Raw genomic sequence first — 23,125 nt, 5'->3', positions numbered from 1 at the left:
CGCGCCCCCGCTCTCAACTGCTCGTCCTACCCCGCCCCGCTCCGCCCGCCTCTGCTCTTTGCAGCACATCCTCTTCCGGACCCCGCCTCCGATCAACCCCTGTCCGCGCGCCCCCCCGCCCCCGATCCCCGCCGGGCGCAGTCCGCTCAGCTCTCCGCGGGCGCCCCTTCCTCTCTGCCCCCGGCCGTCTCCCGCACCTGGAGCGCGCACGCTCGTTGCCTAGCGACGGGACGCGACTAGCGGGTAGGTAGGCGCATGCGTCAGCCGCCTGCGTTTAGAACGCAGGCGCCGTCTTGGAAGAACGGCTTCCGGTGCCGGGCTGGCTTCCGGCGGACGGAGGCGGTTTTGACCGTTGGACCTTGCGAGTGGTGTAGGGTTCAGGCGACGTCCAGGCTCCAGAGGCGAGAGAGGGTTAGCTCAGCGCCGGACTCCGTGGGCACCTCTGCGGCTGGGTCCTCCTCCTCGGTGGTGAGCGGCGACGCGCCATTTGGGAGGGGCAGGGGAGGCGGGCACCCTTCCGCCGACCCGGGATGGAAAACCAGCCGAAGCGCTCGGAATCCAGGGTTGCCAGATAAAATTAGGTGTACCCAGTTAAATCTGAATTTCACAGATTTTGTGCTTTTTAGCACAAATGTAGTATAATACAAAATTAGTCATTGTTTATCTGAAATTTAAATTTAACTGGGCATCCTGTATTTTTATTTGCAAAACTGGCAGCCCTACCTGATCCCTTCCGTTGGTACTCGGCCGGCTTTCTCCCAAGCATGAGCGAGGAATCGCCTTCTATTTCTTCTGACAGCTTCTCCAGGCTTGAGGCAGCTGTTTCTGTGGGAAGGGGTTTCTTATGTATGAGCCAAGAAGCCTGTTGCTGTGTATGAAAAATAATATTCCTTACAACAGGCTTTTGAGATGGGTATTGTCGCTGTTTCATGGGCAGGAAACAAACCAAGCGAGGTAACGAGTTTCATCTGGGTTCCGCTGTTAACGAGATGCAGCCTGCGTAGGTTTGAGACCAATCCTACTTGGGAGGTTTCTCCTTACGGACCACGGTACCCTTCCCATGTGTTTGTTATCTTTCTGGATTAACAGCAGGAATCTGTTCCCTTTTTAATTGTTACTATTTCAAATGACATTGAGATTTGTCTTTAGAGTATTATCCCATTGAATTAGTACGATGAGGATACCGTGTTCCATACTCAGTTGTAATGATTCTTTTCTCTGTGTGGTTAAGGCACACAGCTTGATAAGGAATTAGGTTCGTTTGTGCCGGTTTTTAGTTTGCTTTTATGACTAAATTTATGTATACACACATACACATTCCTTTCCCCACTGCTGTTGCTAATACAAAAGACTATACACAAGTTCTTCATCTTGCTTTTTTTCACTTCACATTGTGTTCTAGAGATCACTCCCAATTTTGGAGATCTTCCTCATTCTCTTTTTATCTGCACAATAATTCATTGTGTAGCTGTATCTCATTAATCCTTTAATGATGAACATTTGGATGGGGGTCCCAATTTGGCTCTCCTTAGTAATAGTGCAAAACAACCCTGTGCATATATCATTGCATATTTTTGCAAGATAGGATCCCAGGAGTGAGATTGATCAGTCAAAGGGTAAATACATACGTAATTTTCTAGATATTTACAAATTTTTCTGCATGGGGTTCTGCCGTTTTGTACTCTACCACCATCATATGAGAGAGAGTAGTATTGGGGTCTATGGATGAAACTCAGGAGGTCATTGTTTCTGAAACTTTGTGCAGAATGTTAGGTGGATTTGTCCAGGGACAGGTCTAGACACTGGCAGTCTGTCCCCTATAATTGCTCATGCCTGACATGTAAGGTACTCAATATATATTTGTTGAATAATGAGTACATTTCATCAGATTCTCGGAGGAGTCTGGATTCCATAAGGGTAATTCGAAGGTGATCAGTTTTTTCAAAGCACCTTAAATAGAGTAGTTACTGCATTTCCTCCTCCCCTCCCCCTCCCCCTCCCCTCCCCTCCCCTCCCCTCCCTCCCTTCCATCTCTCTCTCTCTCTGTCTGATCTGAGATTCCTGTCCATATTTGTAAATAAACTGGGACATTACTGAGAGAGTGGAGAAACTCATTCACTTGCCACCATGGAGAGCAAGCTGTGTCCACGCTGTGATTGAAACACACTTTTTGAGGAGCTAGAGAAGTTTGTCCTCTAGCAGGAGGACAGACATGTGCATACACAAATAATGCTCAGATAGTGTGAAAAGTACTGTGTGAGCTGCTTGGGGAAGGAGGAACGTCTTCGTGTTGCCTGGGAGACGGTTGTATTAGCCACAGCGGTGAGGAATTGGAGATGATTGATACCTTGCAAATGAGGAGATATTTTCCAAGCTGAGAGTGAGGGGGCCATCATGTGCAAAGTCATGGAGATGGAAACATGCAAGGTGTGAGCAGCAGAATGGCAGGATGTTCTGTGTAGTTAGAGCCCAGAACATGTTAGAGGCAGAAACTATATCGAGAGGTGAGCCTGGAAACAGAATTGGGGCCAAAGCATGAGGAGCTTCATAGGCTGTTCTTTGAAGGTTGAATTTTTTATTCTTTGGCCTTGAGATACTTGGATTTTTAAAAAATTTGAGGTGGTCTATTGTGATATTTTCTAGAAACGACTCTCATGGCTTGGGAGGAGCATCTCAGTAAGTCACTTAGGGTAATGACTCTGGAATCAAGAGTTGGGTATGAATCCCTCTTCATCATACACCACCTGTGTGATTCTGGGCTGTTCACGTATGCTCTTTGGGCCTGGGCGACCTCATCTGCACAGTGGGGCTAATGATACCATGTTCAGGTATGTTGTAAGGATTTAGTAAGACATGCATCGCTTGCCATATAGTCGTTTCACCATCAATAATGACAGTAACCCTTTTCTGACACTTGGACTCCAGGGTCCTTCAGGTTTTTGAAACTATTTTAGTTGTAGTGACTTCTGTGGAGGCTTTTTGGACACTGCTAGAAGTGTCCTGGAGCCAGCTTGCTTGTGCCATCCCTGATGGCAGGTGCCCATGACTGGTGACAGGATGTAATGCTTTGTTGGCCTCACTGAACTCTACTTCGATTGTGCCTTCATTGAAAATTTCCTGCTCTAATGCAAAATGTTCATCTTTTAGAGGTTTTTATTTAGCAGTTAGAAATGGAGTCGGCATATCTTCAAAAGAATCTTGGGACATGTCTAACTCAAGGTCTTGCAGAAGTGGCAAGGATGCGCCCAGTGGATCCAATAGAATACTTAGCATTGTGGATTTACAATTATAAGAACAATGTGACCATGGAGCAACAAGTAAGTATGGATCTTCTTTTTTTTTTAATTTATTTTTTATTGAAGTATAGTTGATTTACAATGTTATGTTAGTTTCAGGTCTACAGCAAAGTGATCAGTTATGCATATATATGTGTGTGTGTGTGTATATATATACACACACACACATATATTTTTTTCAGATTCTTTTTCCATATAGGTTATTACAAAATATTCAGTATAGTTCCCTGCACTGTACAGTAGGTCCTTGTTGTTTATCTATTTTATATATAGTAGTGTATATATGTTACTCCCAAATTCCTGATTTATCTCTCTCCTCCCAGCCTTTCCCTTTTGGTAACCGTAAGTTTGTTTTCTAAGTCTGTGAGTCTGTTTCTGTTTTGTTAATAATTTCATTTGGATCATTTTTTAGATTCCACATATAACTGATATCATATAATATTTGTCTTTCTCTGTCTGACTTATTTCACTTAATATGATAATCTCTAGGTCCATCCATGTTGCTACAAATGGCATTATTTCATTCATTTTTATGGCTGAGTAGTATTCCATTGTATATATGTACCACATCTTCTTTATCCATTCATCTGTCAGTGGACATTTAGGTTGCTTCCATGTCTTGGCTATTGTAAGTAGTGCTGCAGTGAACATTGGGGTGCATGTAGCTTTTCAAATTATAGTTTTCTCCGGATATATGCCCAGGAGTGGGATAGAAGGATCATATGCACTCTATTTTTAGTTTTTTTTAAGAAACCTCCACACTGTTCTCCATAGTGACTGTACCAATTTATATTCCCACCAACAGTGTAGGAGGGTTCCCTTTCCTCCACACCTTCTCCAGCATTTATTATTTGTAGACTTTCTGACTGGTGTGAGGTGATACCTCATAGTTTTGATTTGCATTTCTCTAGTAATTAGTGATGCTGAGCATCTTTTCATGTGCCTTTGGCCATCTGTATGTCTTCTTTGGAGAAATGCCTATTTAGATCTTCTGCCCATTTTTTGATTGGGTTGTTTGTTTTTCTGATATTGAGCTATATGAGCTGTTCGTATAGTTTGGAGATTAATCCCTGTTGGTTGCATCGTTTGCAAATATTTTCTCCCATTCCATAGGTTGTCTTTTTGTTTATGGCTTCCTTTGCTGTGCAAAAGTTTTTAAGTTTAATCAGGTCCCATTTGTTTATTTTTGTTTTTATTTCCATTACTCTAGGAGATGGATCCAAAAAAGATATTGCTGTGATTTAGGTCAAAGAGTGTCCTGCCTATGTTTTGCTCTATAAGTTTTATAGTATCCAGTCTTACATTTAGCGCTTTAATCCATTTTGAGTTTATTTTTGTGTATGGTGCTAGAGAATGTTCTAGTTTCATTCTTTTACAGGTAGCTGTCCAGTTTTCCCAGCACCACTTATTGAAGAGACTGTCTTTTCTCCATTAATTGACCATAGGTGCTTGGGTTTATTTCTGGGCCTTCTATCCTGTTCCATTGTGGATCTTCTTTTATAAAATTAGAGGAGTGAAATAATTGGTCCAGCTTCTTTGCTTTTTAAAAAAAGTTCAATATTATCATTTCTTTCTATTATAAAAATAGTATGTTTATTATTACAAAACTTAGATAACATGAAAAAGTAGAAAGAAGAAAATAAAGAAGACCTCTATTTAGATTCTTAGGTATTTTTAGGTATTCTAGTCTTTTTTCTACACATTTGCCTGGAGATTTTTTTTTTTACACAATTGTGATTGTATTTGCTGTGTAATTTTAATTTTGTGTTCTTTGTTGAAATAAAACACACATTTCCCCAAATTATTATACAGTTTCCAAATGGATAGACTATAATTTGCTTAATCCTTTCCCTACTGTTGGAGATTAAGATGCTGTTAAGATTGTTTTTACAGATTGTTTTATCTGTAATTAGTCACATGATGATTTTTTTTTTTTAAACCATGTTAGAGACAAGAGGAAATGGCCCAGTTGGAGCAGGAAAGAGAATTAGCTGTGATGGAGCAGGAAATGATGGAGAGACTTAAAGCAGAGGAGTTCCTGTTTCAGCAGGTGAGACAAGAGAGTTGGTGATTGGAACTAGTGGAGTCACCCTTGGTGTGGTGCAACCCAGGTGTTGAAAAACTCATCTCTTGTGCTTAGATGTAGCTTTCTTATATCTTCATCTTTATGTCTGTATGTGGCTTCTTTACTGGAGAAGAAGCAGTGATGAGGTAGGAGGAAAACCCAGAGAGTCTGCTGTCACAGAAGCCAAGGGGACAGCGTCTCAATGAGACCTGAGTGGTCAACCATGTCTGTGGCTGGTTGAGTGGGAACAGAACTGCCAAGTCTCATTTAAGGCCACTGGTGACCTTGGTGGGAGCACCGAATGTGGGGTGGGGTAAAGCAGAGGAGATGGAGATGGTGAGTACAGGTAATGCTTTCAAGGAGATTTTCAGGGAAGGAGTTTTCTTTTGTTTATTTGTTTGGTTTTTTTAAGGAACTGAGTGGAGGGGAGTGGTTGATGTAAAGAAATAAAGGGGATGATTACTAGAGTCAACTTTTCATGGAGACCAGAGGAAATTGGCTCTGGAACACAGGTTAGGTGGGTGGAGGGGCCCTTCTTTGATTCTTTGATTCAAGGAAAGAGAGGACGGTGTTAGGTACATGTGGTGTGTAGATTTTGTGGCAAAAGTTGAAAGCAGTTTCTGTGTGACTGTTTCTCTTTTGTAAAGTAGGGACCCTGATCATCTGCCCAGAATGAGGTGGTAAGGTAGGAGGTGTGGGGAGAGTGGTGAAGGTTTGAAACAGTGGCTTTGGAGAGGTAGAGTTGACCAAGGAAACTTAGCATCCCTCGGTAGCACTGAATTCCCTGAGACCAAGCAGTCATAATGGGGCCTTTTGGTTTGGTTTTGTGATGATGTGATTTTCTTCACCTAGGGCTGGATATTTGAGTGAGGATGTGGAGGAGACAGACCTTTGACTGAAGTGAGTTTGGGTTAGCAGGATTGGGGAGGTAAAGATGTTGGTTTGAAAATGGTTGAAGAGGTGGGTCATGGAGTATAAACCAGAGAGGGGCAAGTTCTAGAGTGGCTTCTGGACTAATTTAATTTATGGAGCTCTTGTAAACCAAGTTGGAGCCACCCTATACTTCTGTCATATGGTACTTAACTCTAGAGTCTCAACTCCAGTTTACATATTATAAAAAGGGAAAGAAGCCTGTTATTTGGGTGTGTGGATAAAAAAGGAAAATGTAGACATGGGAACTAGCTTCTCTGTCTTGTCTCCCATCCTTGATACTGGGGTAGATCATTCTAGGCACCTTAGATGGATATGGCTATTCTAAGCACCTTTACTGCTTCTGAGTCTCCATCTTTCAGTCATTTGGCTTATTTTTGTGGGGTGGTTGCACAGTGTTGAGTTGGATGTTAAATGACCATCCAAATGGGCAAGTGTCTGCTGCAGTCGCCCCAACTTTGAGTGAGGATCTGCCCTGCCTCTTCCAGCTCCTAGAGCTGGCATCTGTCCCCTGTCTATCAGAATAAGAACTTCTCAGCAGTTCTCCTTCCTTAAGATAGTTAGATCACAGATATGGAGATGTTTAATTTGCTTTGACTCATCTTCTTTACCTTACTTAAATAAAATTTGGCAATACTGGAACCCAAACGTCTTTCTAGCTGTATCAGTATGAAGCCATCCCCTGTGCATCAAACCCTAAGCATTGTATTGGGGGTGGAAGACATAGTGATATCCTGCAGAAGATGTGGTGGCCCATTAAAGAAGTGGATTGGTGGGCAGAGATAGATGAGAGGAAGAGAAGGGACGGGTAGACCAACAGATGAAGAGAAAGAGAGAGGCCTCTCCGTGTCCCCCGAGTCAAGTGAGCTGGAAGGTCCCGATTCTGGTCACCTGCCTGTTGGTTGCAAGAGCAGGTGTCCTCATAAATTCAAGGACTTGAAATTCCTTGAAATTTTAGGCATTCTCCAGCAAGCCTGGGTCCTTGTGAGCAGGGCAACATTTTTCTTGCTGTTTTCTGCTTAAGAGTTCATTTTGGAAGTACTGGCTTTTGTATTTGTTTGAATGTTTTTCTAATGGTTTGACACATGTGTGAAGAAAGCGATTGGGTTTCGAACATTTCCTGAAAATGTTAAGAAACCGGTTATGTTGACCAATGTGGTTGGTATTTAGCAACTGCACTTTGTGTTATTGTTGAGAGGTTAATTTCGCTTCCTCTACAAATATCTGAAAGCTGATTGAATGATAACGTTCCTGCATTTTGGCTACGTAGCCCATCACTTTTATCTTAGTGGGGATGATATAGGAATATGAAGAAATTACCTTAAACAGCCCTTTGTGAATAAATATTAATCACTGTTTATTATCTCTTTGTAAAAATGTATTATTTTTTTAAACGTTTAAAAATATAGTTTTAAAGTGCTCTTAATGGAATGAGCTTATATTAGGTTGTTTATGGGGTGGCACTGGACTGATGGTGAGAAATTATTTTCTAGCTGAGGTTGACAGACTCTTTCTGTAAAGGTGGATATTTTATGATTTTCAGGCCAAGAAGCAAAATTGAGGATGTTATGTAGGGATTATGGTATACTATGTAGCTATAACAAGAGAGAAAATAAATTTCTACAAATGTTTTATTGGTGAAGTAAAAATTTAAAAAAATCAAATACAGTTTTTTCTGCAGTGTAGGCTTATTATTGAGAAGAATTACATTCCCTTTTTAAAGATAACGTTTCACTTAGTTGGAGTTCAAAGATAATGTTCCCTGTCATCAAAATGTATTGAAAATATGTATCTGTTAATGCTGATCTGTAATGAGATTTTATGTGTATCATCTTTGAAAAATGTCTTTTCCCTCATAGGTCCTGCCAAATATTGATATCAGTTCATGTGCCTATAATTTTGAGTGTATTCATCTCTTGGAAGGCGCTCGTAGAATTCTATTAGATTTTCCTCTTGATATTTGTCTTTTAGCCACTAGCTGGTAGGTTAATCCCTTCCAATTGAAGGTTGGTGAAAACTTCTCAGTTACACAGTTAGATGGATTTTGAAATGTGGGAATTTCCTTTGCACTTACGTCAAGGCCTAAAAACACTCTGGAACTATAGTTTGAGCTTGGAAAATGTATCTGTCACAAATTTGTGTGGGAATGGAAATCTCGTTTCTGACAGCACTGGGAGTGTATAAAGCAGCTTGACATTGTGATTCAGAAAATTAGTTGTTGCTGAAATGACTTTCCTGCGGTGTAAGTTTTACATATGATGCTGTTTTGCCTTGTAGGCAACTTTTAGGTTAAATTGATTTAAAATCGTTATTAAGTCTGCAGCGGAAGCTAATTTCCAAAGCTATTTAATGTTTGATAATGGTAGTTGAAAATGGTCTTCTCATTAAGAAAAACGTCAGTCTTGTCCCTGAGCTCAAAAATTCACAATAAAACATTACCACTGTTGAGCCATGGAACTGTGGGGTGGTAGGGCAAGTCAAGATATATTCAGCTTCTATTTCTGACAGAAATTCACCAGAAATGATGCTTAAGTTCATAAGGGTAAATGAAGGTCACTGTTGACACTGTTACTGAACCAAACGGGTCTGCTCGCCCAACGCACAGCAAAGCCAAATCTATTGACAGTGGGTTCTAGTGAAGGAAAGTACAGAGTTTACTGCAGGGCGCCAAGCAAGGAAGTGGGAGACAAGCCTCGGATCCACTCCAACTGAGTCTTTGAGTGAGGGGTTTTCTTAAAGGGGAAGAGCAAAGAGGCTAGGATTAATCTTGTGATGTTTCTGTGACATTTCTTTGCTTTTTTTTTCATTGAAGTATAGTTGATTTACAATATTGTGTTAGTTTCAGGTGTATAGCAAAGTGGTTATATATACATATATATGTATATATCTGTGTTCTTTTTCATTCTATTTTGTTATAGTTTATTACGAGATATTGAATATAGTTCCCTGTGCTGTACAGTAAATCCTTGTTGTTTATTTTATATATGGTAGTGTGCATCTGTTAATCCCCTACTCCCAGTTTAATCCCCACCCCCTTTTGGTAATCATAAGTTTGTTTTCTATGTCTGTGAATCTGTTTCTGTTTTTTAAATAAGTTCATTTGTACTGTTTTTCAGTTTCCACATATAAGTGATATCATATGATACTTGTCTTTCTCTGACTTACTTCACTTAGTATGATAATCTCTAGGTCCATCCATGTTGCTGCAGCACTTCTGTTATATTTCTTAGTCATTGATTTTTTTCAGTCAGTGATGGATTTTTTCAGTCATTTTGAACTCAACATTGACTCCTTTGGAAGTCAGGTTGTCTCCAGTTTACAGTTCTCCAGCCAGGTGGTCCATGGCTTGCGGGGGGTCTGTTAGCTCATCTTGTCCTAGAGAAACAACCTGAGTTTGTACATTAATGATTATATCTATAATAGCAATTTTAGTACATTAACTATGCTATTGACAACAGTAATTTTAGTCATCTGACTCTGGTTGATTAGTGTTCAGTTAGCACAGGATTGAGGTCAGAGGGGACAAGAAAGGGAATAAAGTTTTGGATAGAGAGATTAATCAGAAACTCAATAAGGGAACTCAGCTTTAGGGGGGACTCGGTTTCAACACTGCTGGCTCAGTAACACATGATAGAATCAGATATTTTCTGCAGAGTAGCTGCTGTTGAATCATAAAATGAGAACTCATAGGTTTTAAACACTATGTTTTCACCAACTTTGTAAATTTTGTCCAATTAAGCCTTTTTCTGTTCCATACACACTTTTATCACTGTTTGTTGTAACACATCTGAGCAGATGTCACATCTGGTTGTATTGAATTAATGTTCCTCAACGTCTTTGAAGATGTTCTTGCCTGTAGTACTGTTCATGAAGACTGTTCATAGTGGTTGATTTTTCAGTCACTGCAAACTCAACATTGACTCCTTTGATAAACAACAACTAAGCAGTGTTGGGAGTGTTTGTCTACTCATCAAGAGCCAGGGAAAACCACTCAGAACCCTTTGCCTTTGCCTTTAATTGACCATTGAGTTTGCTCCCCGTGTAATCGACTCTTTGAGCAGCGGTTCTCACCAAAAGGATAATAATCTTAAGTTTATGTTTTTTCTGGACATTGAATTCTCACTTGTTTTAATTGAATCACCATTGATAAATGTACTTCTTTGCTTGGCTAACAAAAGAGCCACTTGGGATCTTACTTTTGTTGCAGCCTCCGTTTCATTTTTAATTTTTGTGAAGAAATCCTGCTCTCATGAAGTAATTCTGTTTTAAATTTCTTAATACTTCTGACCTTTGCATTCGTGTGAATTGAGAAGATCGTGATGAGTGCGTCCTCTGGTAATGCTGATATTTACTGTATTCTTTTAGTACAGTGTCGTTGCATGAGAAACACTGTCCTGTACTGTTTAATCTGATAATAAAGTAACCCACACTCCACTGTGTCTTAAAAGGACAACATTCAAAATCCACTTCTTTTCTTGTTTTGTTATGATGGGTAATGCACTGATTAAAAAAAAAAAAAAAAAAAAAGTCCCGGTATAGTGGTACCGTGGCACTCCAAACGCTGTGAGTTATAATGGTGTCACTGAACTTGCAGTGTGCTGAGCAGCAGTGCAAGGTAGTGAGAGTACCGCCTGTGGTCTCTGTTGCGTACACTCAGCTGTGCTGTCATGGGGCAGAAGCAGTCACACTAAATGAGTGAGCGTGAGCGTGGCAGTGTTTTAATAGAGCTTTATTTATAGACACTGACACTTGAATTTCATATAATTTTCATGTGCAATGAAATATTATTCTTTTGATATTATTCAACCATGAAAAATGTATAAAAACCATTCTTCACTCGTGGGCTGTACAAAAACAGGCGTTGGGTTAGGCTTGGTCCAAGGAGTTTAGTCTACCGACCCCTGTTCTCGCGTGGCTAGGATATATGTTGAGTTGGGACCAAATATGTTGTTGATCATCTCTGGTTTAAGGTAATCTACTTAAAATGTTCTTATCTACTATTTTACAACCAAGGTTTGGCTATTTGAAGATCCATCTGTGCTTAAAGAGATTTTATCCAAAAAAAAAAAAAAAAACCCACTGCAGTCTCATTTGTAGCTTCAGGAAGAACAGAGAAAACGACTTGATTTTGTACAAATAGTGCTTTTCTAAAATTAGCAATTAAGGAAGCTTCCTTTTTAATTTTCTACTTCAGGAAATATTTGTAAAAGCTAAAGTATTGGGTGGTTGTGACCATTTATTTTTGTAAGTTTCTGAAATTTAGGTGGGCATAAACTTAATTATCCTGGGACACTTTAGAGTAATAGAGTGAATTCCTTGCAATTGATCTGACTCTAATATGACTTATTTATTTCTGAATGTTCAGCAACAGTTGGCATTCCAGCTGGAGTTGGAAATGCAAGAAAAAGAGAGACAGAGAATAGAAGAACTGCAGAGAGCTCAAGAGCAACTTGAGAAGGTAATTTGAAGTTTTATAAATGTCTCTTTTATTCAAAACCTCTGAGAATCCTCAAACTGTTTCTTCCAGCTGTTATAGCAGGGGATTCATAGTCTAGAGGCCACCCAGGAAGGTCTAATGTTGCCAGGAAGCCCTGGTCAACATTTTAGTCAAGAGATAGTTGTTCCTAATTATGGTAGCTGATACTGAAGTTCTTTGTAGTATTGGGGGTATTCTGATCTCTGAGGCAATAGTTTGTTTCTTTTCTTAATGTTAGATGTATTACCAACAATACTTTACATTTAAAACTATGTTTGGGGGACTTTCCTGGTGGCACAGTGGTTAAGAATCCGCCTGCCATAGCAGGGAACATGGGTTCAATCCCTGGTCCAGGAAGATCCCATATGCCGTGGAGCAACTAAGCCCGTGCACTGCAACTACTGAGCCTGCGCTCTAGAGCCCGTGAGCCACACTGCTGAGCCCACATGCCGCAGCTACTGAAGCCCACGCACTTAGAGCCTGTGCTCCACAACAAGAGAAGCCACCACAATGAGAAGCCTGTGCACTGCAATGAAGAGTAACCCCTGCTTGCCACAACTAGAGAAAGCCCGTGTGCAGCAACCAAGACCCAACGCAGCCAAAAATATATATATATGTATGTTTTTATTTGGATTTTTCATGTCTTTCTTTAAATAAACTATTCAGTAACTTATGTCAAAAAAGTCCATCTCCATTGACTGTGTCTGTGTTTTTTTTAATAAGTTTATTTTATTATTTTATTTTTTTGGCTGCATTGGGTCTTCATTGCTGCGCGTGGGCTTTTCTCTGGTTGCGGTGTGTGGGCTTCTCATTGCAGTGGCTTCTCTTGTTTGTGGAGCACGGGCTTCAGTAGTTGTGGCATGTGGGCTCGGTAGTTGTGGTACACAGGCTTAGTTGTTCCGCAGCATGTGGGATCTTGGACCAGGGCTCGAACCTGTGTCCCCTGCATTGGCAGGCGGATTCTTAACCACTGTGCCACCAGGGAAGCCCCCAGACTGTGTCTGTCTTATGTCAAGCCTCTTGCTTGGCTAATGTTTCCTTGTATCCGAAAAGTATGTGTCGTATAGACCAAACTTCTGCATGACTGAGTTATACTTTTCAACTGGATATTTCATATTGTATGCTTATAGCTAGTATCTGTTACTCAAATGTTACTCCTCTATTTATTCCGAAATTAAAATTTTAAAAAGAAGCAGGTTTTGTAGAAGATGTTTATTAATGGCTTAGATGAAATCATCATTATTTAAAGCAATTTTAAAAAGTAGGAAGGGTAAATTAAATTTTTTTAAAAGATGAGATTATTTAATTAGTTAATTTTTTAACTCTTGAGATAAATTCAATTCTTTTCTTCTTGTCAATGTACTATGCTCTTCATTCTATAATAAGAGATTAATCTACTAAGAATTGTTCTTGACAAAGTGAAATCATTTAGTCCTGTTGTAGCCCAAGTGTCAGAAAACTACTTTTGTGAGTCAAAAAGATGAGATTTTAAAAGGATAAATTCAAACCTCTATACATAGTTTTAAAAAACACCGATGCTGATCTATCTTTGTCTGAATATGGTAGGACACATGGATACCCATGCATGCACACACATGTAAATGCATACCCCCTTCCTCTTCAGTTAAGATTCCGTGATTGCAAAAGAAAGAAGAACCAGAATACATCAAGAAGACGGTGATCAAAATAATAAGAGAATTGAAAGTATTTTTTATTGAGATGCCTGATAGCTATATCTGAGTGCTGGGAAGTCTGTGATTTATAGAAGGGATTGGCTCCAGAGGGTCCCATTCATGTTACTCTATGGCCATTACCAGACTATGTGACCAGAGCCACTGTAGCTTTAATAAGTCATGTTCCTACTGGCTTATCGCCCCTCTCTTCCCTGCAACATGCTGCTGCTTGACCCCTTGCTCAGAGACAAATTCACCCATGTCTTTTTGTCCTCGCCTTTTTATGGCTTCAGAGACATAACTTAAACTATCAGTTGCAAAAGGAAGTTTATTGGAAGGATCCTGGGTTGAAGAAAGGGTTTTACAACTAAACTGTGAAGGGCTCTGGTTGAGTTGGGTCTTCCAGACCTTTGGGAGCAAGAGAATCAGTGCTGCCAGGGCTCTTACCTCTGCTGTTGTCTCTCACTGTGGCCTGGTTTGCTGCACATGGGTGAGGATCACGGTCCTTAATAGTTCCTGGGTCTTGTAATGTGGCTCCTACTGTCTGAGAGGAATAGATTCCTTTCTTTTCGGTTAAGAAAAGAATCTTGGGGAAGGATTCTGACTGGCTTAGTTTGTGTCAAGTATCCATCCCTTGGCTGGGCAACAGAGTCCTGTGAGAATATATGCTTTCACACCAGAGCCATGTGGTTGTGGGATAAGACATGCCCAGGAGAAGGGAATGATCTTGAGAAAGCCATATATGTACGATATATGTCCCCAATAATCAGGGTGACTGTATGTGATCACAAGATCACTAATCTTTTTTTTTTTTTTTTTTTTTGCGGTATGGGGGCCTCTCACTGTTGTGGCCTCTCCCGTTGCGGAGCACAGGCTCTGGACGCGCAGGCTCAGCGGCCATGGCTCACGGGCCCAGCCGCTCCGTGGCATGTGGGATCTTCCCGGACCGGGGCACGAACCCGTGTCCCCTGCATCGGCAGGTGGACTCTCAACCACTGCGCCACCAGGGAAGCCCGATCACTAATCTTTGAACAGTTGAAATGAATCAGCTCAGGAGCAGTTAAGTCAGCCTGCTGCCTTAGAGTGAAAAGATAGAGGCCACAGCAAGGTTTGGCTTGGTTAGCAGATTCTACGTTTTCACATTCAGAAAGCAGTCGCCCATGTGTTCAGAGCATTATAGAGGGCATTGTCCAGGTACTGTGGAGAGGTGTCATGTATTGGATAGTGCCTTGGGCCAGATTAATTCCCTCAGAAATATTTGCTTCTTTTTTACTATGTATAAAATTCTACATAACTGTCAGTTCTTTCAAAATCTCGTATTCTAAGAGTTTATTAAAATTATTATTTTGTCACTTTTCAAATTTGCTAGTAATTTGGCTTCAGGGTTAGTGAAATAGTTAGCCTTTTTCATTTTTTAAAAAGTTCTATTTAATTATAGACAGAACATCGTAGTCACCTCTTAATAGAGTATTAAATGAGACTATCTGCAGTTTTGTATTCACATTGCTCCTTTGAGGGACAGCATTTTTGCTGTTAAATTGATCATAATGTAAAAATAAAATGCTTGAAAATTAAACATGGAATCAAAATAAAAAGTATATTAAAAGTATTTTTCTTCATTTTTTTGTATTATAGGAGTTGAGAATGAATATGGAAAGTATAGCTAAGGGTGAAGGTGAAGATATTTCACATGGAGAGGTGAGAAGAAAAAGTTACTCTATATTATGGGAAATGAATAAGTATCCTGGAATGTAAAGCTTAATTTTGATGCATTAATAGCTAAATTTTTAATAAGGAGATTATCAAAACTGATAGTCCAAATACATAGTCTAGTAATAACAAGTCACAAATATGATGTGCTTTAAAGCAAAATCTCCAAGTGGGTAGAACTGGGAGATTCGGGTTGTTTGGTATTTTTAAAAACCAGAATATTGTGAGATTATTGACCACATGATTACATGCAATGATATGTTTTAAATTTCTGATGTATTTTTTTAAACACGTTTTTGCATTTATTCCTGGAATTCTCTTGTCATTAACAGGTATTGGTTCGTTCCATTAACTGACAGTGTTGAATTTTGATGTTGTAATACAGAAGTGTCTTAGCAAAACTGAAAGCAAATTAATGTATTAATCTCAGAATCATTTGAAAGTGAAAATGAGCTCTGTGATTGTAGGATGAAGCCGACTCAGGCAGAACACTAGCTGAAATTAGTGATCGATATGGAGCGCCGAACTTGAGCAGGGTGGAAGAACTTGATGAACCGATGCTATCGGATGTGAGTATCCTTAGGAAAGTGTTTTGTGAAAAGCAGATTTTTTTTTTTTTTTTACTTTGGGAGAGCCTAGTGTATCTCAGGCCAAGGTTGGATGGCAAAATGGGCCTTTTGTTTCATAGAAAGAAAACCAGTGTTCTGGGTGCTGACTTATCCCTAATTTGCCTTCTGCCCTTCTGTGCACTGTGCTACTGGCCCTGAGGGTGAGAGTGGGCACTTGTCTGGCTCCACACAAATGTGTGGGCACTGATGGGGAGGTCACTGGGCATTAATGTGGATGGAGCAGTGTGCCCTCCTGTGTAGAGGGTGATATGTATATTTGGAAATGAGCCTTTGAAAATTTCAAAATCTCTTCAAAATACGTATTTAGAATCGTGGTGAAATACATAATCTTTCAATTAAATTTTGGGGGCCAACATTTTGGTTCTCAGTAGCAAACCGTGGAGCCAAGTAAATATCCTAATGAGGGTGCATGCTTTTAAAGTATATAAGTCCATTTGCTTATTTAATAAACATATAGTGTTTCCTATGCACCACATAAACTGTGCCCGATGCTTTTATGACCGAAAACAGGTCCTTCTTGACCTTGTCTAGGGAAGAAACAGACAACTGGACAAGCAGTTGATAGGCATTGTTAGAGTGAGCAGGTAATGTCTGGTCCAGAGCATTATGCTTGGAGAGCGAGAGGAGGGGCTGTTGCTAACAGGCCCATCAGCATCTGTAACCCGGGACTGCCCTGGCAGAGGGCTGCACTGAGTCACCTGCATCAGTGGGCACTGACAAAGCGGGACAGCCACCCAGTTGAGGACCCTTGGTCAGGGAAGGCTTCCTGGAGGAAGTCAGCTTTGTCACTCAGTGGTGGGATGGGAGGCTGGGGAGGGGAGAAGAGAGAGTGGGAGATAGGGAGATATCAGAGCTGAGGCAGTGGAGAGCAGGGACCAGACCATGAAAGGACTTGTAATCTGTGCTCAGACGTTTATATTTTATCCTAAAGGCAGTGGAGGCCAACATCAGAACTGTGTTTTAGGAAGGCCATCTGGCTATAGCGTGTAGAAGAGAATGGAGTGATCGATTTGAGGAGACCCACGAGGAGGCTATTTGTAATCTACAGAGGGATGGCACTGATGGCCTGAAGTAGTGAGTGGTGTTTTTAAGAGCTGTTCAGAAAGTGGAGCCGGGAGGATTTGGTGCTAATCAGTCAGTGGATACATTTTTGTTTAATGGCTGCTGTGTTTTGGTGCCATGCAGGGAGCTAGAAAATACCAGTGAACAAAACAGATAGGGTTTCTGCCCTTTGGGGACCATGGGCCAGCGGGGCAGGTGGTCTGAGAGGACAGAGCAGGGAAACCTGACCTAGCCTGGGTGAGTCTTCTCCAGGAAATGACGTTTAAGGAGTTAGCCTGAGATGAGCCCAGTGGATGGAGAGAGCAAGATACTTTCAAGGAATGCACATAGTCCAGTATTTTGGCTGAGTTGAATGGAGCTAGGAGAATGGTGTGATTTGAAGCTGGAGAAGTGGATAAAGGCCAGACCACACTGGGCTCTGTGTGTCCTCCTAAGGATTTTGGACTTATGTGCAGTGGGAGTCATTGAAAGAGTTTATGTAAGGATTAGATATGTGTTTTTAGAAGGTGGAGAAAGGATCTGAGTGGACAGGAGTGGAAACAGGAGACCACTTAGGAGGTTATCACAGTCATCCAGATGCAAGATGACCAGGGCTAGGACCAGACAGCAGAGATGGGGACAGCTGAGTGGATTTGATATCAGCTGGGAAGATAAGGGAGAGAAAGAAATTAAGGATGAAGCCCAGATTTCTGCCTTGGGCAACTGAACTCTTCACCATTTTTTTGAGCTTTACCATTCGTTAAATTGAGGAACATATGAAGAGAAAGTAGGTTTTCTGAAAATGATGTCTTCAGTTGTGGACATGTTGATTTCAGGTCACTCTGAGGTATGCAGGTGAAAATGGCCAAAGACCCCTTGAAGTATGTTATGGGTCTGGAGGAAGGAGAGAGGTCCAGGCAGGAGAGATGAATTCAGCAGTCATCAGCATATATGCTAAGTGAAGCTAGGAGAGTGAGTCAGGTTACCTGGCTCACAAGAGAAATTTCAACATTTAAGGGATGCGTACAGGACCCCTGCAAGAAGGATACGGATAACAATAAGAGAGAATAGCAAGAGAGGTAGAAGAAAGGATGGGTTGATAAATACATTGAGAACACAGTTAAATTATTATTATATTGACTTCAGATTTTATTTGAAATAATCTGAAACTATCAAAAAGCTTCATTTACATAGTCACATAGAAGTTACCTAAGCTTAAATTTTCTGTGGCTTGTACATTTCACAGTTCTAGTTGTATTTTAAAACATATTTACTTTTTGTTTTTAGGTTGCATTAAACATTGATCAAGATTTGTAGGATCAACCAACCAAAGAACAATAAATTTTTCTTCTTCTTTCAAGTTTCAAAATAGGAGGTCGCCAATTGTTTTTTTCCCTCCAAACTTGAACTCTGCTTTTCCTCCCTCTAAAGACAGCTTTATAAATGGGCTTCAAGAGTGGCCTTAAAATACTGTTTTGATTACTTGTATGACACCATTTTGATTACTTGTGTGATGCCAGTGAGAGAACAGGAGAGAGTGTTTCCCAAAGCAACGAAAAGGGGCAAATGGGAGACAAGCTGAAAAGAATGTGTGCATCTATGTGAGAACAAGATTTCCTGAGTTGAAAGTTACTGGTTCTATGAGAAGTGAAAGGGGCTGCCACTGTGTAGAGCTCAGGAATTGTCAACATGCTTTAGATATGGTGGTTCCTCCTGGGAGTGCACTGCAAAGATTCCCCCAGTTTGCTGGGGAGTGATGCTTTGTAGTACCACTTAATCCATGCTTATTGATGGGGCTGGGATGGGGAGGGATGCAAAGGTCCCAGGGACAGGGTAGCATTGTTTTTTCTGGAACAGTCACTGGGCAGAGGCCCTGTGCTGCTGTTGAAAGGAAGATCTTAGTGGACACAGGCCGTGCAAGGTGCTTCCTTCAGGGGATGCTGGGTGGTCTGTGGACCTTGACTGCACTCTTGGCCTCCTGGAGGTTTCAGGTCTAACTTTGAGCTTTAGGGAGAATTTTGCTTCTTTTATAAAATTCTTCCAAACCTAAGTCTATGTTATGAGTCCTTTCTGTTCTTTAAGGAATGGTGGAAGCATAAATGCCAGGAAGAGGCTTCTTTAAAAAAAAAAGAATTCTGTTTTTGGTTATAACATAACCTTTCCCGAGGCAGTGAGAACAGAACAGCCTAGTTGCTTAAGTGGGAAAAGAAAAAAGAAAAAAAAAATGGGAAAAAAAGTCTATTTAATTAAAAGAAATGGGGCTTCCCTGGTGGCACAGTGGTTGAGAGTCCACCTGCCGATGCAGGGGACGCGGGTTCGTGCCCTGGTCCGGGAAGATCCCACATGATGCAGAGCGGCTGGGCCCGTGAGCCATGGCCTCTGAGCCTGTGCCTCCGGAGCCTGTGCTCCGCAACGGGAGAGGCCACAACAGTGAGAGACCCGCGTACCACCAGGAAAAAAAAAAAAAAAAATTGAAATGTTATATCAGTTCTGTACATTTTCTAACAAGGATTTTTTTAATTTTTATAAATTTATTTATTTTTGGCTGCGTTGGGTCTTCATTGCTGCACACGGGCTTTTCTCTAGTGTAGCGAGCAAGGGCTACTCTACGTTGTGGGCAGGCTTCTCATTGTGGTGGCTTCTCTTGCTGCGGAGCATGGGCTCTAGGCGTGCAGGCTCAGAAGTTGTGGCTCACGGGCTCTAGAGCACAGGCTCAGTAGTTGTGGTGCACGGGCTTAGTTGCTCCGCAGCATGTGGGATCTTCCCAGACCAGGGCTTGAACCCGTGTCCCCTGCATTGGCAGGTGGATTCTTAACCACTGCGCCACCCGGGAAACCCAGTTCTCTACATTTTTTTTAATACATCTTTATTGGAGTATAATTGCTTCACAGTACCATGTTAGTTTCTGTTGCACAACAAAGTGAATCAGCCTTATGCATACATATGTCCCCATATCCCCTCCCTCTTGAGCCTCCCTCCCATCCTCCCTATCGCACCTCTCTAGGTCACCGCAAAGCACCGAGCTGATCTCCCTGTACTATGCTGCTGCTTCCCACCAGCCAATTATTTTACATTCAGTAGTGTATATATGTCGATGCTACTCTCACTTCGCCCCAGCTACGCCCTCACACCCCATGTCCTCAAGTCCATTCTCTATGTCTACATCTTTATTCCTGCCCTGCAACTTGGTTCATCAGTACCTTTTTTTTTATATATTCCATATATATGCGTTAGCATATGGTATTTGGTTTTCTCTTTCTGACTTACTTCCCTCTGTATGTCAGACTCTATGTCCATCCACCTCACTACAAATAACTCGATTTCGTTTCTTTCTATGGCTGAGTAATATTCCATTGTATATATGTGCCACATCTTCTTTATCCATTCATCAGTCGATGGAGATTTAGGTTGCTTCCATGACCTGGCTATTGTAAATATTGCTGCAATGAACATTGTGGTGCATGTCCCTTTTTGAGTTATGGTTTTCTCAGGGTATATGCCCAGTAGTGGGATTGCTGGGTCATATGGTAGTTCTATTTTTAGCTTTTTAAGGAACCTCCATACAGTTTTCCATAGTGGTTGTATCAATTTACATCCCCACCAACAGTGCAGGAGGTTTCCCTTTTCACCACACCCTTTCCAGCATTTATTGTTTCTAGCTTTTTTGATAATGGCCATTCTGACCAGTGTGAAGTGATGCCTCATTGTAGTTTTGATTTGCATTTCTCTAATAGTGATGTTGAGCATCTTTTCATGTGCCTCTTGGCCATCTGTATGTCTTCTTGGTGAAATGTCTATTTAGGTCTTCCACCCATTTTTTAACTGGATTGTTTGTTTGTTTTTGATATTGAGCTCCATGAGCTGTTTGTATATTTTAGAGATTAATCCTTTGTTGTTTCATTTGCAAATATTTTCTCCCATTCTGAGGGTTGTCTTTTTGTCTTGTTTATGGCTTCCTTTGCTGTGCAAAAGCTTTTAAGTTTAATTAAGTCCCATTTGTTTATTTTTGTTTTTATGTGTTACTCTAGGAGGTGGGTCAAAAAAGATCTTGCTGTGGTTTAAGTCAAAGAGTGATTTTTCCTTTGTTTTCCTCCAAGAGTTTTATAGTGTCTGGTCTTACATTTAGGTCTCTAATCCATTTTGAGTTTATTTTTGTATATGGTGTTAGGTAGTGTTCTAATTTCATTCTTTTACATGTAGCTGTCCAGTTTTCCCAACACTAATTATTGAAGAGGTTGTCTTTTCTCCATTGTATGTTCTTGCTCCTTTGTCATAAATTAGGTGCCCATATGTGCATGGGTTTATCTCTGGGCATTCTATCCTGTACTGTTGATCTATATTTCTGTTTTTGTGCCAGTAACATACTGTCTTGATTACTGTAGCTTTGTGGTATAGTTTGAAGTCAGGGAGCCTGATTCCTTCAACTCCGTTTTTCTTTCTCAAGATTGCTTTGACTATTCGGTGTCTTTTGTGTTTCCATACGAATTGTAAGTTTTTTTGTTTTAGATCTGTGAAGAATGCCATTGGTAGTTTGATAGGGATTGCATTGAATCTGTAGATTGCTTTTGGCAGTATAGTCATTTTCACAATATTGATTCTTCCAATCCAAGAACATGGTATATCTCTCCATCTTTTTATGTCATCTTTGATTTCTTTCATCAGTGTTTTATACTTTTCTGAGTACAAGTCTTTGGCCTCCTTAGGCTGGTTTATTCCTAGGTATTTTATTCTTTTTGTTACAATGGTATATGGGAGTGTTTCCTTAATTTCTCTTTCTGATTTTTCGTTGGTGTATAGGAATGCAAGAGATTTCTGTGCATTAATTTTGTATCCTGCAGCCTTACCAAATTTATTGATTAGTTCTAGTAGTTTTCTGGTGGCATCTTTAAGATTTTCTATGTATAGTATCATGTCATCAGGAAATAGTGACGGTTTTACTTCTTCTTTTCCAGTTTGTATTCCTTTTATTTCTTTTTCTTCTCTGATTGCCGTGGCTAGGACTTCCAAAACTATGTTGAATAAGAGTGGCAAGAGTGGACCTCCTTGTCTTGTTCCTGATCCTAGTGGAAATGCTTTCAGTTTTTCACCATTGAGTATGATGTTTGCTGTGGGTTTGTCATATATGGCCTTTATTATGTTGAGGTAGGTTCCCTCTGTGCCCATTTTCTGGAGAGTTTTTATCATAAATGGGTGTTGAATTTTGTTAAAAGCTTTTTTCTGCATCTATTGAGATGATCATATGGGTTTTATTCCTTAATTTGTTAATATGGTGTATCACATTGATTGATTTGCATATATTGAAGAATCTTTGCATCCCTGGGATAAATCCCACTTGATCATGGTGTATGATCCTTTCATTGTGCTGTTGGATTCTGTTTGCTAGTATTTTGTTCAGGACTTTTGCATCTATGTTCATCAGTGAAATTGGTCTGTAATTTTCTTTTTTTTGTGATACCATTTTCTGGTTTTTGTATCAGGGTGATGATAGTGGCTTCATAGAATGAATTTGGCAGTGTTTCTCCGTCTGCAATTTTTTGGAAGAGTTTGCAAAGGACTGGTGTTAGCTCTTCTCTAAATGTTTGATAGAATTCGCTTGTGAAGCCATCTGGTCCTGGACTTTTGTTTGTGGGAGATTTTTAATTACGGTTTCAGTTTCCTTACTTGTGATATGTCTGTTTATATTTTCTAATTCTTCCTGGTTCATTCTTGGAAAATTGTACCTTTCCAAGAATTTGTCCATTTCTTCCTGGTTGTCCATTTTATTGGCATATAGTTGTTTGTAGTAGTCTCTTATAATCCTTTGTATTTCTGCAGTGTCAGTTGTGATTCCTCCTTTTTCATTTGCGTCCTCTCCCATTTTTTCTTGATGCGTCTGGCTAAGGGTTTATCAGTTTTGTTTATCTTGTCAAAGAACCAGCTTTTAGTTTTATTGATTTTGGCTATTGTTTTCAACGTTTCTATTTCATTTATTTCTGCTGTGATCTTTATGATTTCTTTCCTTCTACTGACTTTGGGGGTTTTTTGTTCTTCTTTCTCTAGTTGTTTTAAGTGTAGGGTTAGATTGTTTATTTGAGATTTTCTTGTTTCTTGAGGTGAGATTGAATTGCTCTAAACTTCTCTCTTAGAACTGCTTTTGTTGTGTCCCATAGTTTTTGGGTCGTCGTGTTTTCATTGTCATTTGTTTCTATGTAGTTTTTAATTTCTTCTTTGATTTCTTCAGTGATGTCTTGGTTATTTTGTAGCACACTATTTAGCCTCCACGTATTTTTGTTTTTTACAGTTTTTTTCCCCTGTAATTGATTTCC

The 23,125-nt window shown here is 40.4% G+C and overlaps 1 protein-coding gene across 1 annotated transcript; it reads left to right on the top strand.

Annotated features, from left to right (window-relative positions):
• The first annotated feature begins 334 nt into the window (after positions 1-334).
• DYDC1 (DPY30 domain containing 1) lies at positions 335-18,648 on the top strand. Its single transcript, XM_082673151.1, has 7 exons — positions 335-468; positions 3,148-3,317; positions 5,245-5,346; positions 11,657-11,749; positions 15,076-15,138; positions 15,618-15,719; positions 18,108-18,648. Exons 2-7 carry the CDS (start codon positions 3,171-3,173, stop codon positions 18,135-18,137), a joined length of 537 nt encoding a protein of 178 aa, XP_082529277.1. The 5' UTR covers positions 335-468; positions 3,148-3,170; the 3' UTR covers positions 18,138-18,648.
• The last annotated feature ends 4,477 nt before the right edge of the window (positions 18,649-23,125 follow it).

Source organism: Grampus griseus (assembly GCF_964374135.1).
Source record: "Grampus griseus genome assembly, chromosome: 16".
In the NCBI taxonomy this organism is placed as follows: Eukaryota; Metazoa; Chordata; class Mammalia; order Artiodactyla; family Delphinidae; genus Grampus; species Grampus griseus.
This window is presented reverse-complemented; position numbering and strand designations above follow the sequence as displayed.

What these genes read in the sequence shown, in the direction of transcription:
- DYDC1 (XM_082673151.1), top strand. Translation starts at nt 3,171, where the DNA reads ATGGAGTCGGCATATCTTCAAAAGAATCTTGGGACATGTCTAACTCAA. An exon ending in CTCAAGAGCAACTTGAGAAG is followed by an intron (nt 11,750 to 15,075) that starts GTAATTTGAAGT and finishes TTTGTATTATAG; the next exon opens with GAGTTGAGAATGAATATGGA. An exon ending in ATGAACCGATGCTATCGGAT is followed by an intron (nt 15,720 to 18,107) that starts GTGAGTATCCTT and finishes TTTTGTTTTTAG; the next exon opens with GTTGCATTAAACATTGATCA.